General features: G+C 44.5%; 1 protein-coding gene across 5 annotated transcripts in view; it reads right to left on the bottom strand.

Moving 5' to 3' along the window:
• The window catches only part of LOC149359422 (multidrug resistance protein mrp-7-like), a 70,495-nt gene that overhangs the window by 32,412 nt on the left and 24,102 nt on the right, over nt 1-13,981 (bottom strand). For 4 of the 5 annotated variants that reach the window (XM_089571639.1, XM_089571641.1, XM_089571638.1 and 1 more), the window contains 6 exons: nt 12,124-12,264; nt 10,126-10,193; nt 8,684-8,803; nt 7,307-7,435; nt 6,093-6,255; nt 4,752-5,009 (listed from right to left, as the gene is read on the bottom strand). In XM_089571639.1, the coding sequence (XP_089427765.1) occupies nt 4,752-5,009; nt 6,093-6,255; nt 7,307-7,435; nt 8,684-8,803; nt 10,126-10,193; nt 12,124-12,264 (879 nt within the window). Of the gene's footprint in view, nt 1-4,751; nt 5,010-6,092; nt 6,256-7,306; nt 7,436-8,683; nt 8,804-10,125; nt 10,194-12,123; nt 12,265-13,981 lie in introns of those variants that run through there. The other variant, XM_089571642.1, reaches the window with a different exon arrangement.

The raw sequence follows: 13,981 nt of genomic DNA on the forward strand, positions 1-13,981 counted from the left end.
AGCATGTTCTGTCTGTACTAACATGCATGCTCTCATGTTCGAACTAATTTTCGTACCAGTCGTGCACGTTCTAATCGTATACAAGTCCTAGTAAGAGGAAACGAGGCATCTATTCCAGAACAACTTACTGCGTAACGTTGAAAGTACCATGAACACTTTCCTTTAGCAAAGGCCAACAAGAATTACGAGGAATCATAACAGATCCTGGAACTCTTTGGAGGTACGCAAAAAAATAGAGATTCAGAGCAAAATTAAAGCAGGAAAATTGTATATCCCAACGAGCTCACTTAACAGCCATTCACAAAGAGTACGGAAGCATTTAAGGCAAGTGACAATGAAATCCTCGACGTGTGTGCGAAAATAGCTGTAATGGAGAGGAAAATCGCTTTTATACCTAAGGTTGGTTTAGTTTGGTTTATCGGAGTTTAACGACCCAAAGCGACTAAGGCTATGAGAGACACCGTAGTGGAGGGCTCCGGAAATTTCACCACCTAGAGCTGACACGTGCACTGACATCGCGCAGTACACGGGCCTCTATTATTTCGCCTCCATTGAAATTTGACCGCCGCAGCCGGGATCGAATCCGCGTCTTTCGGGTCAGCAGCCGAGCACCATAACCACTGAGCCACCGCGGCGGACTTTATACGTAAAGAAATCCGTTGAAGGGGTGAAAATAAGCTTAGAAGTAGGTAGGACGCAGATCTAAACTACATCATACTAATTTTCCAGGTAGCTTTACCAGAACGTAAAAAAGCGACCATATGAACCAGGGGAATATAAAAAGTGCGGAAAGCAAGCACCACACTTGGCAACGTTTCGTGGCCAATTAAATATATAATATTTCTTTTTATTTACCAATTCGGCTTTTATATTTCTGCCTGTAGCAGACATCGCTTGCTGCAGCTGTATCAGCCTTGACGTCATAGTCAAAAGGAACCAGTTGTCATTTTCAAAAGAATTAATCACAAAATAGTCGTCCCGAAATACGTCCCCGGAAATATAACACCGACAGTATTGCCTAAAAGCGGTCGGGGCTGAAAGCCTTCGGTAGCTTCGCACAAATCCTACAGTGCTAGCACGTTTCCAGGAATGGACGGAGGCAGGAAGATTTCGAAAGGGGAAAGCTGCCCACGCACATATCTAGTAACATTACGAGAGTTGATTGATTCGCATAAAGTTTCTTCCTACATGGAGTGCCTGCACTAATTCACGCACACTTTTGTCACCACGCCTACATAAAGTGCCTCTCTTAGTAAAGCATTGAGAATAACCGCAGGTGGCGGCTTATGTGAGCAAGTGCGAACTTTTATCTATTTCGTGGTTATTTTCGTGCTCTCGCAGGCCTGCATTCATGCCGAAGCCTGCCTACTTCATGACACATGCTTGTGAAAAATGATAAACGACATTCGCGAGGCACGGCACAAATAAAGTTGCGTTGTTGGTGCAACACCTGACAGATGCCATGCATCTTGTGTTTTCTCTTATTTAATGCCAAATGTTATTTTTGAGTCAGCAACAATCCCCTAACTTCTGCCGTCTGTCCCCCTCGTGTTGAAACACCTGCGAAACGTGCCAACCCGCCCAGTTCGCTATCTTGTTAGACAAAGGTTGTCAGCTTTTCAAAGAATGAAAAAGCACCTAGAAAGTCATCTATTCATCTGAAAACACCTGCTACAGAGCCAGAAATGGCACAGGGTCTCGTGCAGCACAAACTGATAAAAGTTTTAGCCAAAAGCCATATGTGGTACGGAGATATTCGTAGAAGACATTAGCAGAACACTGTGAAGTTACTGGTTCTTTTGAAGTGGACATTCAGCATACTGAGACCACTAGAAAACATAGAAGCGATGTAGTTTTGCTAAGTAACAGATAGCAGATAGCGCATAGATAGAGGAGCACAAAGCACAGTGGACAGTAATAATACTGATTCGTTACTAGGCCCGTAAAGGTGCAGTAACTGTCTCATTCTCGGTGGAAACCTCAACCGCGACGTGAGGGAAGGGATGAAGGAGAAAATTGAAGAAGTAACAGAGAAACAGAGGCAGTACTGAAGAGCTTCGAGTTATTTTAAACCACCTAGGCCTATTTTACGTGCACTGACATCGCACAACACAGAAGTGTCTTATGCATGTCGCCTCCATCAAAATGGGGCCGCCGTAGCAGGGATGCGATCTAGCTTTTCGAGCGCAGCTCTTAAGCAGCCGTTCATGGGTTCATCCATGTCGCCGCCATCGGTATAAAAGAGCAAGACCAAAAATAAATAAATAAATAAATAAATACAAATAAATATTGACGTGACTGGGATTCCAACCCGCGCCGCCGCGAACACATTGGCTTCGCTGGCCACCACACAAGAGCACTAGGCTGCCGCCGCAGTTCTTTTTCTTTATTACCTGTTGCGGCAAGTACAGGAACACCCCAACATGTCGGTTGGTATGACATCAAAATTTATGCACTTTTAATTTAACGAGAACGTCCGTCACTTCAATGACTTCATCACAGAAAACTTGGTTCGTGAGGACGTCACGCAGCTTGCATACATTCTATCGCAGACGCCGATCACTCCTCGTGTTAAACTTCAATACACTCTCGCGCTGTGCATTGCATATCGTAATCTTTTTCTATAATAGTGCTATCAAACTAATATACACATTCTCGCGCATTGCGCATCATTGTGTTCATCAAGTAATGCCACTATCCACTACTAACACTACTACTAATACCACTACTATACTACTACTATACTACTAATTATACAAATAATGCTACTTGTGCGAATATCGTCGCCAGACATTCTGACGAGCCAGCAAAGCAAAACACTTAGCCTACAGAGCCTGAGACACCGACAGAGCTGCGCTCAAATTTGCATTAGGGAGAATCGTAATCATCCTTGGAAATTTTTCGGGCTGAGGTGACGAAAGGACGAGAAAATGTTAAATAGTCAATTTACAAATAAACTACTCAGCGCTAAAGTAAGGATTCCAAAGCATACAGCAACTGGTTTACACAAAGAAAGTACTGAGACTAATTCAAGAAGTTTTAAGTTGCAGTGGCACTAAACATTACGAGATCACGTTAAGAAAACATCACAGGGATGTCAAATAGCCCTGAGACGAAGTTGATGCGAGAGAGAAGATCAAATCTGACAAACTTCTAAGGACAATGTTTACGCTGCCTAGAATAATAATCTAAGCAACAAAGGGCCAGTTACAGCGGTGGAGTAAAAAAGTTTTTTTTTTTTTTTAGGAAATAGCACAGTTGTTTAAAGCAAGGCCGCCGACTAGAGCATAACGTTTTTTCTTGTCGTCATTCAGGTGTACTGAAGTCGCGACAGCAGAGAAACGTACATTGCATAGTTTTGGTGAAAGTTCTGAGAGCGGTCAGATGCGCAAGTGTGTATTCGTCAGCTGTATGGGCGCATGGCGTCCACGTGTGATAGAAGGAATTTCTTTGGAGGAGAAATTCGAGGCCCGTGTACTGTGCGATGTCAGTGCACGTTAAAGAACCCCAGGTGGTCGAAATTTCCGGAGCCCTCCACTACGGCGTCTCTCATAGCCTCAGTCGCTTTGGGACGTTAAATCCCATAAACCAAACCAAACCGAAGGACGAAAAGTGAAGATATGAATGTTGAAGCGGATGGATCACAACAAAATTATACAATTTTTTGTCGGTTTTGTTCGCCAAAACAACGATAAAGACTTGTGACAAAGCGAAGGAAAGAGTAGAGAACATTTACAAGTTTAATGCCACCTATGATTGAAAGGTTACACGACCCAGTTAAGCAAAGTTGACTAATTGTCACACTGACCACACTTTCGATTTTTATTCGACGTTTAGCGATCAAGCCATTTTTTTTACTAGTTGTAATGTAAAATGTCACGACCCTCGAGCACAGGGGCACATAAATCCCCGTATAGCAGCCGAACATGAACGTAACTCATTCGAGGCTGAAAAATGTCCGCCCCGTTAAGAAGAAATCATTTTCGGCAGCACATAGTGACTGCCATGCTCTGTTCAATAGTTTTATTCAACTACAAAACAAGCATAAACGACCGGCAGAACACATGAGAGGCCATGGCAGATAAAACGCATGAGAGAGCATGGCGCGTTGCCGTGATTTAGAGAAAATTCAATGCCCACAGAGCCGGACGGTTCGACATCACTCTTTCCATTACTCGTAGTTTTGATGCCACTGGGCATCGGCTCTGAAGCATTCGCGAAACTTCATCCTCCGCCAGTTCAAGGGTATTAACACGATTGCATTGAAGTCCCCGTTCCCAAGAAAATCCGGTGTCGGCGTTGTCGGCGTTGTGAGCGAAAAATCACGGGCACGACTCTGGAAGGTGGTCCCCAGAGAGCAACCTACGAGGCAGGTGAGCCACCTAGGTCATGTGACTTTGCAGCGTCATCACAACCTGCCCACCGGATAGTGAGAAAACTGCCCACCATGGCGGGTGGCAGTTAAATTAATGATTGGTCACACGGGAAGAGCAACCTGGGCTCCACAAGGTGACCTTGTGGAGCCCAGGTTGCTCTTCCCGTGTGCTACTGCATATACGGTAATTAATCCATTACGCTATCGCGTCGTACCCTTAAAGTGGAGCTTAAGTGTCACCTCCAATTTTCACGGTCTATTTCACCTCTTTTCTCTTTTTGGCATCATAAACCACATGCAACATAACATTCTGCGCATTATTTGATGAAATGTAGCTCATTATTTGCGAAAAGAATCAGTGAAAAGGACTTCTCACGCAGCTCTTGTCGAGTACCGGCTCTATGAAGGAGCAGGCAATTCCGAGTACGAGCAGCCAGACAAGGCAGGCGAGCATGGGTGCGTAGCCAATCTCGCGGGCCAGACCACCCATACTGATGGGCAGGCACAGCAGTCCCACGAAAGCATTGGAGAGGAAGCTCGTCATCAGACCCACGGCCCACGCGTCAACGGCCAGGAGCGAAGACACGTACCCCGCCGGGTTGGCGGAAATGGCGGCAGCAGACAGGCAGGTCACCTGGACACGTCAGCAGTGCATGTCAAAAGCGCTCGCACATCATCGGCAGTTGTCACCATCAGCCTAACTACGTCCACTGCAGGACAGAGGCCTCTTCCACTGAATCTCATCCCCCTACTTGAGTCTACGGCGTCCCCTGATAGGTTTACCTTCTCTTCGAATCCATTCCGTTACCATGAGGGACCATCCGCTCTCCAGATGTCTGGAGGAGTGTTCGCACTACAGGCTTAGTAGCGCGCTGAAAACGATATGACTGAAATAATGCCTGATTTTTCCTTGATTTTAAGGGTCGACATTTAGCGTAAGTGGGGGGGGGGGGGGGGGGGGGAGAGTTTCATTTACGCCTACACGACAGGTACAATTATTGCAGAAGGCAAAAAAGCGCGCTGTCAGCGCTGAAACAACAGTACCTTTTTCTCCATGTTTTGCGTTCAAGTTCAAACGTGTGACGAGGCCCAGTGTTCGCCATTAAGATTAGCCGATAAATGCCAAAAAAATGAGGTTAGATGTATGTTTTGAGAAGTAATCATTGATTAGATACTCGTATGGTGTCGCCTTTTATAGTGGACACCCTTGAGCAGATGTAAGAGGCCCTATTTGTGCCTTGAATCTCAATGCCCGCACATATGAGAAAGCTGCCGGCGTTCTTTCTTTAGTGGCTCAATTTATTTCTTAAAAATTCCTTATCTCAGAAAAATTTCTTGAAAACGCCTAAAGGCATCGCGACAGCAGCGAACCACGGAGCAGCACAAGGTGTACACCACTTCTGCTCTCTACAGTGCATATTGTGCGGATCGATGATGACCGTAAGGGGATAGTAGTGTGGAGCATGCAGACGGGGATAAATCCGGAGGGCAGTTTTGGTGCAGCTGCACTCTGCACTCGTGCACTTCGTGTGGGTAGTTGCATCGCGACAAGATCCATTGTGCTGTCTGCACATCCACATCTTCAATTGTTGCGGCACGCCCCGCATGCTTCTGCGCAACACTTCTGTGAGCTAGTAGTGCTGACAGTACAGGTGTACTGAACATATTATAAGCTCGGGGCCGCTGACTCTGCTGACAGAATCCGAGAGTGAGTTACCTTCTTGAAGACTGCCTCCTGAAGCAGCTTTTGAGTCCTCAGCTGACAGCGGACAGCGAAGTTGACAAAGACGCTGGACACGAGGCATTCAGCGACGCATGAGGCCGTGAGTAAGAGGACGCTGTGGCTGAAGGAGAGGCCCCCGCTGCCTGCGAGAAGGCCACTGCACATGGGATCAGAAAGGAAACGGAAATGAAACCGACATGCCATTGAAAAAAGCGGAACGGTAGAATGCGAGGAAAATCATTGAACAGAACAAAGACAGTAAATGCGACGGGAAGAAAAAAATCTCGGAGACGGAAAGATGTTAGTCGTTTGCGTTCCCGGGAAACTCTCAGAGGTCATGAGCAAGGTAACTTCGCGAGTGTGCTTTGGAAAGGCTTACATTTTTTTCTTAGCAGCAAGGCTGCGCTCGGGTGACTTTAAAATTTTTGTTTGTTATAAAAGCACTTGGTTTTCAGAGCTTCTCTAAAGCACATTGGAGCAAGCCACGCTTTCAAATTAGCCGGCAGGATCACAGTACTGTCAGAAGTATATGCTGACCAAAATACTCTTACGATATCAGGTTATGAACATCTCATTCGTGTTGAATGACCGTGGACCCTGAAAAATTCGCCGAGTTTTCTTTTCTTTGTCGACTTTACAACTACTTTAGTGGCCACATGCTTCCGAAATAAACTTAGTTTCTTTTTGAGAACGCAAGCACTTTTTTCCCGCGAGTAGGCTCTAAAAGGCGATCACATGACGAAAATCCAGTCAGTCTGTTTTTAAGACCACTAACACATTTTTCCCGTGAGTAGGCTCTAAAAGGCAATCACATGACGAAAATCTAGGCTTCAGGTGGGTTGCAGTTTCATGGAGACAGCACACAAACTCTTTAAAGGCATCTAGGGCTCAATATTACTGTACTTCTAATATTACCTTTTTGTACGGCTTCTCCCTGCGGATTGGAGAGGCGTCACGTTGATGACAAAGCGATGAAACCAAAGCCGCATGCCATCATTTCTCATATCGCAAATTACTCATGTTGTGTTAAAGATCTATGCCAATCAAAATTTAATTTACAACATGAAAAACAGCAAATAATAATAGCTCACTTGTATATTTAGTTGCGTGGTACAATTTTCAGCATTTCGCACTTCACCATCAGTACCCAGAAATGAATTCGGTGTGCACGAGAGCGCATTCCTAGCGAAAGAAAACTGTGCACTCACTGAAAAAGCGGAATCCGCATAAGTATGGAGGAGTAGTAGAGCACCGTGACAGCGTTCGACCACAACTGCTCCTTCCAACCATGGAGTATGACGAGCCACATGAAAGCGTAAGGGCTGCGCAATCCGTGCCTGGAAGAGCAAATCAACATGTATTTCGAAAAATAAGATTCATAGATGGCGGCGAGCCCTGCTATACCACTACCAGTGCAGAGGCGTAGCGGTTAAGCGATGCGCCACTGCACTGGTAGGTGGCTGTTTCTATCCCAGCCACCCGTCGGGCAACCTCTCGCGCGGATATCACGACGCTCGTCCGAACTTACCCGAGCATACCCGGGTAGTAGGCACAAGATCGTACGTGCCGTTTTTGCCAATACGCTTGTGGTGTTTGCTTGTGGTTAAGCGTTTGGTTTAGCTCGTGCCGGCTCCCTGGCCGGCACGACGCCGTCATGAGCTGTAAAACCCAGCGCATGTGCGAGGCTGGTGCCCTCTAGATGTGTAGGCGACAGGCGGCAGCGGCGCGGCGCCATCTGTTGGAGCGCAGCTGAAGCGGTCGCTAGGCAACGGTGACTCAAGGTCGTTTGGTAACCGCACCGCCACGAGCACACGCGACGAGCCGAGCTGGGCTCCAGTAGTGTTGCTTTCGCAACAAAAAATTCATAACTGAGGAACCGGATACACACGCCAGTGCGTTTTCAGTGGGTAAGCGCGCTTTCCAAGCGCTTTGCACGTGTAAGGTCGATCTACAGTAGGTCGGTCTCTAGACTGTCGCATTGCTTACCATCATCTTCGGCCATAACAGGGGCTCCATAGAACCACGAAGCGAACTCAAGTGCAAACAGTGTTGCAAATTCGCTATCAAAGCCGGCATAAAATAACTATCTCTTCGTGTCTGTTCGGTTCCGTCGTCATCGCCTACCACATCGATATATATTAGCATCGTATGCTTACATTAACATGCTTCAAATAGAGTGCTCGCACTCAGTTTACAGCGCAAACAATCAGAAGACTACGGGGCATAAGCGCTTATCCTAGCGTGCTTCTTGCGCATGCGTGATGTTCCATCACCGCCAACCCAAAAAGCGAACAGGATAACTTTCCTGCCAAACGAGAATGCAAAAATATTAAATACTGGAGAAGAAACACATTTGCAGGACCTACTATAATTTCCAAGGAGCGGTCTTCGCGCTCGTGAAAACCAAATGCTCTAATAGTCAGCCTACGTCAAGTAAAATCATCGTAGTTTGTTGTTCCAATTTCACCTCTCTTGTTCACATTTCGTTCAACGCTGAGATTACAAAGAGCCGGGATGTTTGCGATCAAGCATATGTAGCCCTTACTCATTCGCTTTCACAAGAGTGTTCACGAAAAAATACTTGCGTCTTCTTTATGAACTCTCGAGATTCATTCTCGCTCTCGAGACACCTTCGAAGTCGTGACGTCAGCCTCGGCACATCTTCCAAAATTAGTTTTGACTTCATAATCATGTTTTGAAGATGCCTGCGAGAAAATATCAAGGTGCAAAAACGAAGGTAAGAAAGATCACATACACAAGGTCCAGCAATGAAGTAAAATTATATCTTTTGTGCTTTCATGCTATATTTCTCCCCGTTTCAGCGCGAATGCTGACGTGAAAACTTATGTCTGATGAGTGCTGGTCGACAAATGCATCGCTGCTAAAAGAAAGCAGAGGACCGTCAATGTCGCAGCAATTGAACGCGATGTTTCACAACGTTTGCAGGAGTAGGAGGCTCGTGAGGCATCACGCCTGTGCCACAGCACTCTTTTATTGCTGGATTTGTTATCGCATCTGTGATAAAGAAAGCTATGCAGCCGGTTTATTTCGACGTATCGACGTCAATCTTTACCAGGGTATGATGTGGTACTGACATTCCGCATTTGTCACTCCACTCTCCACATACGGTGGCCTGTCGAGATATACTTCCCCGCTTCCGGCTTCCACATGTGCCACTCCCCTGTTCAATAAGGGAGTAATTATTCATTGGCATCCACCCAAGCGCAGTCATACGGCTACAAAGGAAAGCTATACAGTTTTCTCAGAAACTTCGTAGTTATAAACTTCGTAGAAACTTCGTAGTTCGTAGTTCGCCCCTTTTTCAAGTGGCGACTTTCCTCAACATCGTCTATAATACAGAAAAGGCGCGAACAAGACCTCCTCTTATAGGTGCTTGAGTCGCTACTCTGGAATAGTGGCTATAATATCAACGAGTGGGAAGAGCCTAGCTGGCGCCAGCCTTCATGTGTCCTGTCATAAAAAGCTAGCGTGCATAGGTCATCTCATGTACGTACGTCACCTCCCAGCTGTGGGTTGTGCAGCCATCGCCGCCACGGTGACCTCGCAAAGAAAACCGCTACCTGCTGACGCCGTAAAACTTACAAACGTCCGCGATTAGTACGGTGTAAGCTCGGTTCGAAGTAGATGTAAAATATTACAGCTGACCTCATTGTCTTTCGTTCAAATTTAATCAGCGCTAACATTTAGGACGAATACACGGAGGACATGACAGGACGACGCTCACTATATTTGGAGCCAGCGTCGTCCTGCTATGCCCTCTGTGTATTCGCCCTAAAAGTTAGCGCTGCTTAAATTTGAACGAAAGAAAATGCATAACCAACTAGCCCCGCAACGTGTTTTACTAAGTGGCCTCATTGTGTACGGTACCTTTCAATAATGTGGGAAGACTTAGGCTTCAGAAGTCCTAAATTCCTTAACCGTTGCTTGTACACCTTCGGCCTAAAGTACTTTTTTTTGTGAAATTTGTCTTCGGAAATCTTAGAAAGGACCTGGAATATTTACTTACTTGATGATAACTGCCATCGACATTCTTGAAAATGGACAACAGTAATCCAAATCGCGGGTTCTTTTTAGCTGTAATGAAAGAAAAAGGCGTTAAATATGACTAAATTTTCTATTCAAATGCTTATATACACCTACTAATACCACTGAAAACATTTGTTTTCGTAGAGCAGCTGAACGCCCTCTCGTTCGTCAGGCACGAAAAATGTCCGCAAGGCAATAAAATCCTACACAATGCACATGCACATACTTTGCATACACCTTCTTTTTGTTGTTGTTGTAGTGCGCCGACGCATCATGTACGCTTTACTGGGAGCACAGCAAGCAAGTTTTACACAAAGGTTTGATACTGTTTTGTTATCTGCGTGCCTGAATAGATTAATGTACTCGAAGATTAACACGTTATTCTTTGTCATATCATTTTGCAATGTCTTCCCTTTTTCTGCTTTTTATGACATCAAGCAAACGTGTCACATATTGGAAGAGCGGTAGAGAGCAAATAACGGACAAGGTAAAGAGACTGTCAGGCGCTGAACTTACAGCTCGCTATTTTATTCACAAATGCACGCTTAAATACCATGCATCCGCGCTGAAACGCTCACGTCACTGTGAACAAGAAATAAATATAGGTTATATATATCTCAATTCAAGCACTGCGGAACTGGCACAAGCTTGTATCTTTGCCCCAAAGACCTATCTCACAATCAGTCAATGCCACGGATGCCTTGCTCAGATAAGTGCCTGCTACATGGTAGATATAAAGACCTATCTTACGTTTAGTGAATGCCACGAATGCCTTGCTCACACATGTGTGTGCTTCATGGTAGATAAAAATGCCTCTACAATTTCCCACACAAAATGATCCTTGTGGTTACGCAACACAACTGTATCGTCCAGAAAAGCGGGAAATCATAGAGGCATTCCTATTATTTATTGCTGTGTATTTATTTCTATAACATACAAAAATTGATAAGGCGGTCTATGATCAAAAAGACTATATTCGTTAGGTAGGAAAGAACAGTCGCTTCGCGCCAAAGAGTCCAGAACAGCTCCCTAATCTGCGGCGGCTCTAATTTCACGCTCCCGTCGCACCCAACAGCATTCAACGATCGGCAGCAACAGATTGTCCAAGAACAGCTCCCACTATCGATTCTGCTTTGGTAAGGTCGTACGCAGACCTGTTATCTGTGCGATTCCTTACTGCATGAGTATGTGCAGGTACACGTACAATTTTCCGGAGCGCTGACTTCTCAGTCATGAACCAAATGTACTTTTACTTCGGTCTCGAACATAAGAATGCCTCAAAAAAATCATGGCCTGCAAATAAAACCTACTCGTTAAACTGAAAAAATGTATGCTTTATAATAATACTTACACTGGAATCGTTTACCGCAGCCTGACAAAGTGTTTTGTTTCATATCGCCTCGACATGTGCAGTGTCTTATAATGTTGCGTAGTGGTAAACGCTGACACTTTCTCTGAATATATTCGTAATGATAAATAGCGCAGGGCAAGCTTGCGCTAATAAATAAATACTAATCAGGTTATTCAAACAAGCTTCATTCAAAACTTCACGAGGCAACGATCACTGGTGCCGAAAACTCAATAAGCGACTGAGCTAAATGCGCCGTGTTTCCCATCAGCCAGGTCTCTTCTGAAATTTTGTCTTTCTCCCATTTGCCACAAGTTTTCATCAACGTTTCTACGACTGAAAGACAACTGAAAGACGTGCTTTCTTACGCCAGCGGTTTGAATGATAGAAAGTAGACTCTACTGAGGAGAGAGAGAAAGCGAGAAGTACGTCGCCTTGTCAGCTACCGGATATGTACTGGCTCCAATACAGTACCGTGACTAAAGCGTGCGTGCCTTCCACCGGCTGTATGAAATATCGCCTAAAGTAAAGTAGTACACACATGCCACTCTCATCGACATTACGTTCATTTAACCACATTACGATAACCAGCTCTTCGCCAGTGATTGGCATGACTACGTAGAACAGTACCTTGCATTTTGTGTCCTTCGCCGTTGGTCTGTCGGCAAACCCAACCGTCAAAAAATTTCCAAGAGCCAGAAATGCAGAACCACTCAGCATTATTGTTCTATTCGTTAAGGCAAGATTACGTAACCTGTCGCACTGCTCCAGCTAGAAGAGAGAAGGAACAAACATCAAGTATGACAGAACAATACCACTGAAGCGCGAGAGTATCGTAACTTTCAGTTTTTAATGATCATTAAAGGCACACACAGCACATGGGTTTAATTGTGTGAGTACCTTATCGCACTCTAACTACAAAGATGGTACGTTCATTGTAAACGGAGCGTAAATAGAATACAGGCACAGGTGCCACCATCACCGGCCGATTTCGACAGTAAATAGCCCGTGGCGGCACAATTTTCTTGTAGCTCGGATCTTGGAGGCTGGACTAGGCCGCCATTTCCTTGAAAACGGCGATCACGGAGTCCTTGTAAGGGTAGAAGTTGCAAATTTGAACCGAGTGACAAGAAAACTTTTAAATGCAATTTTGCCATGACAAATGCATTTTGCTGCCGGAAAAGCATCAGCATACTCATAAAAAGTCATGGAAATTTGTTTATTAAGAAATGTTAGATGTTCATTATTCTCCTCCAGTTCCAAGTCGTCCAAGGATTGTTCTACATAAGAACAAGTACGACAAAAATGACAGTGTTAAAGCTCTACCTTTATAGAGGAGCGTGAACAGTAGAGCCATTTTTTTTCTCAAACATTAAAGCTATGGTCAGGCAAAGCACAACACTTGCAGAAGAACGACAGCTGAACCTTTAACTCTTCCTAACCGACTGAACACTGTGACTACGGAAACTAGTTTCATGTTAGTGCGGCTATTAATGTCATAAAGCAGATACCAGCTGTTTCAGCTGATTATGGAAAATTATGTAATATTCAAAATGTGATAAAATATAGCTGATGGAAGCAGACCATTTGCAGCGGCCAATGTCAGGACGTGCGACACAGAAACGAATCAGTAGCTGAAGGAACTAAGAATTAGCCTCTTTTAATTTTAATTTCGGCATCACTAATAAGCCGAATCTATTTCGTGCGTTGTTCTTGAAACGGGATGCTTGAGGAAGGCACATTTTCGAAGACTTCTGTTAAACAGAAGCTTTGAAGGTTGGCAGCATCGCAGTTTCAACTTATGTCTGAGATGCCACTATAGGCGAAAACTTCATTACTCATGTTTACATTACTAATATAACAATTTATGCTTATCTCTTGAAATTCGCAATTTTTAATGATAATTAGTTGTCTTTGGCACATTTTTCAGCCTATTCGGAAAATACTCGCATTATTGAGTGTTAAGCAATTTATATCAATCTTGTAACATTCGGAATAAGCACGAAGGCACAGAAGTGAGCTTCAGTCTGCTCTCTTAAATGTACGCCAAACGAATCACACAACTCATGCACAACGGAAGGGTTATGGCGAAGACATGCTTGAAATCCGCTTTCTATACAAGCTATACAGTTCTAGTCGGTACTATAGAGGCCGTTGCAAGAAAAATGTTATCAAGAAAACCATTGGCGGAAAATCTATTTCAAGTATAGTATGGACCTCCCATAAAATGCTACACATTTAATAGCGAGTGCTGAAACATCCTCGGAGAGACAACGTTACTCGTATAATTTCCAAGTATGCAATGCGGTGCCTTGTGAGAAAGGAAACTTAGAGCACATCTACTGCCTGAAAGTATCTGTACGGAGCTTGATGTTTGACACTGTGAATCAACTGCGATGAAAACAGAATTAAATCTGATTATTTTAAGCATTTTTTTATCTCTGATACACATTCTTAAAATTGAGGTGTTAATGCGAAGGCATTATAA

Source organism: Amblyomma mixtum, chromosome 2 (genome assembly GCF_055824585.1).
Source record: "Amblyomma mixtum isolate Tamu chromosome 2, ASM5582458v1, whole genome shotgun sequence".
In the NCBI taxonomy this organism is placed as follows: domain Eukaryota; kingdom Metazoa; phylum Arthropoda; class Arachnida; order Ixodida; family Ixodidae; genus Amblyomma; species Amblyomma mixtum.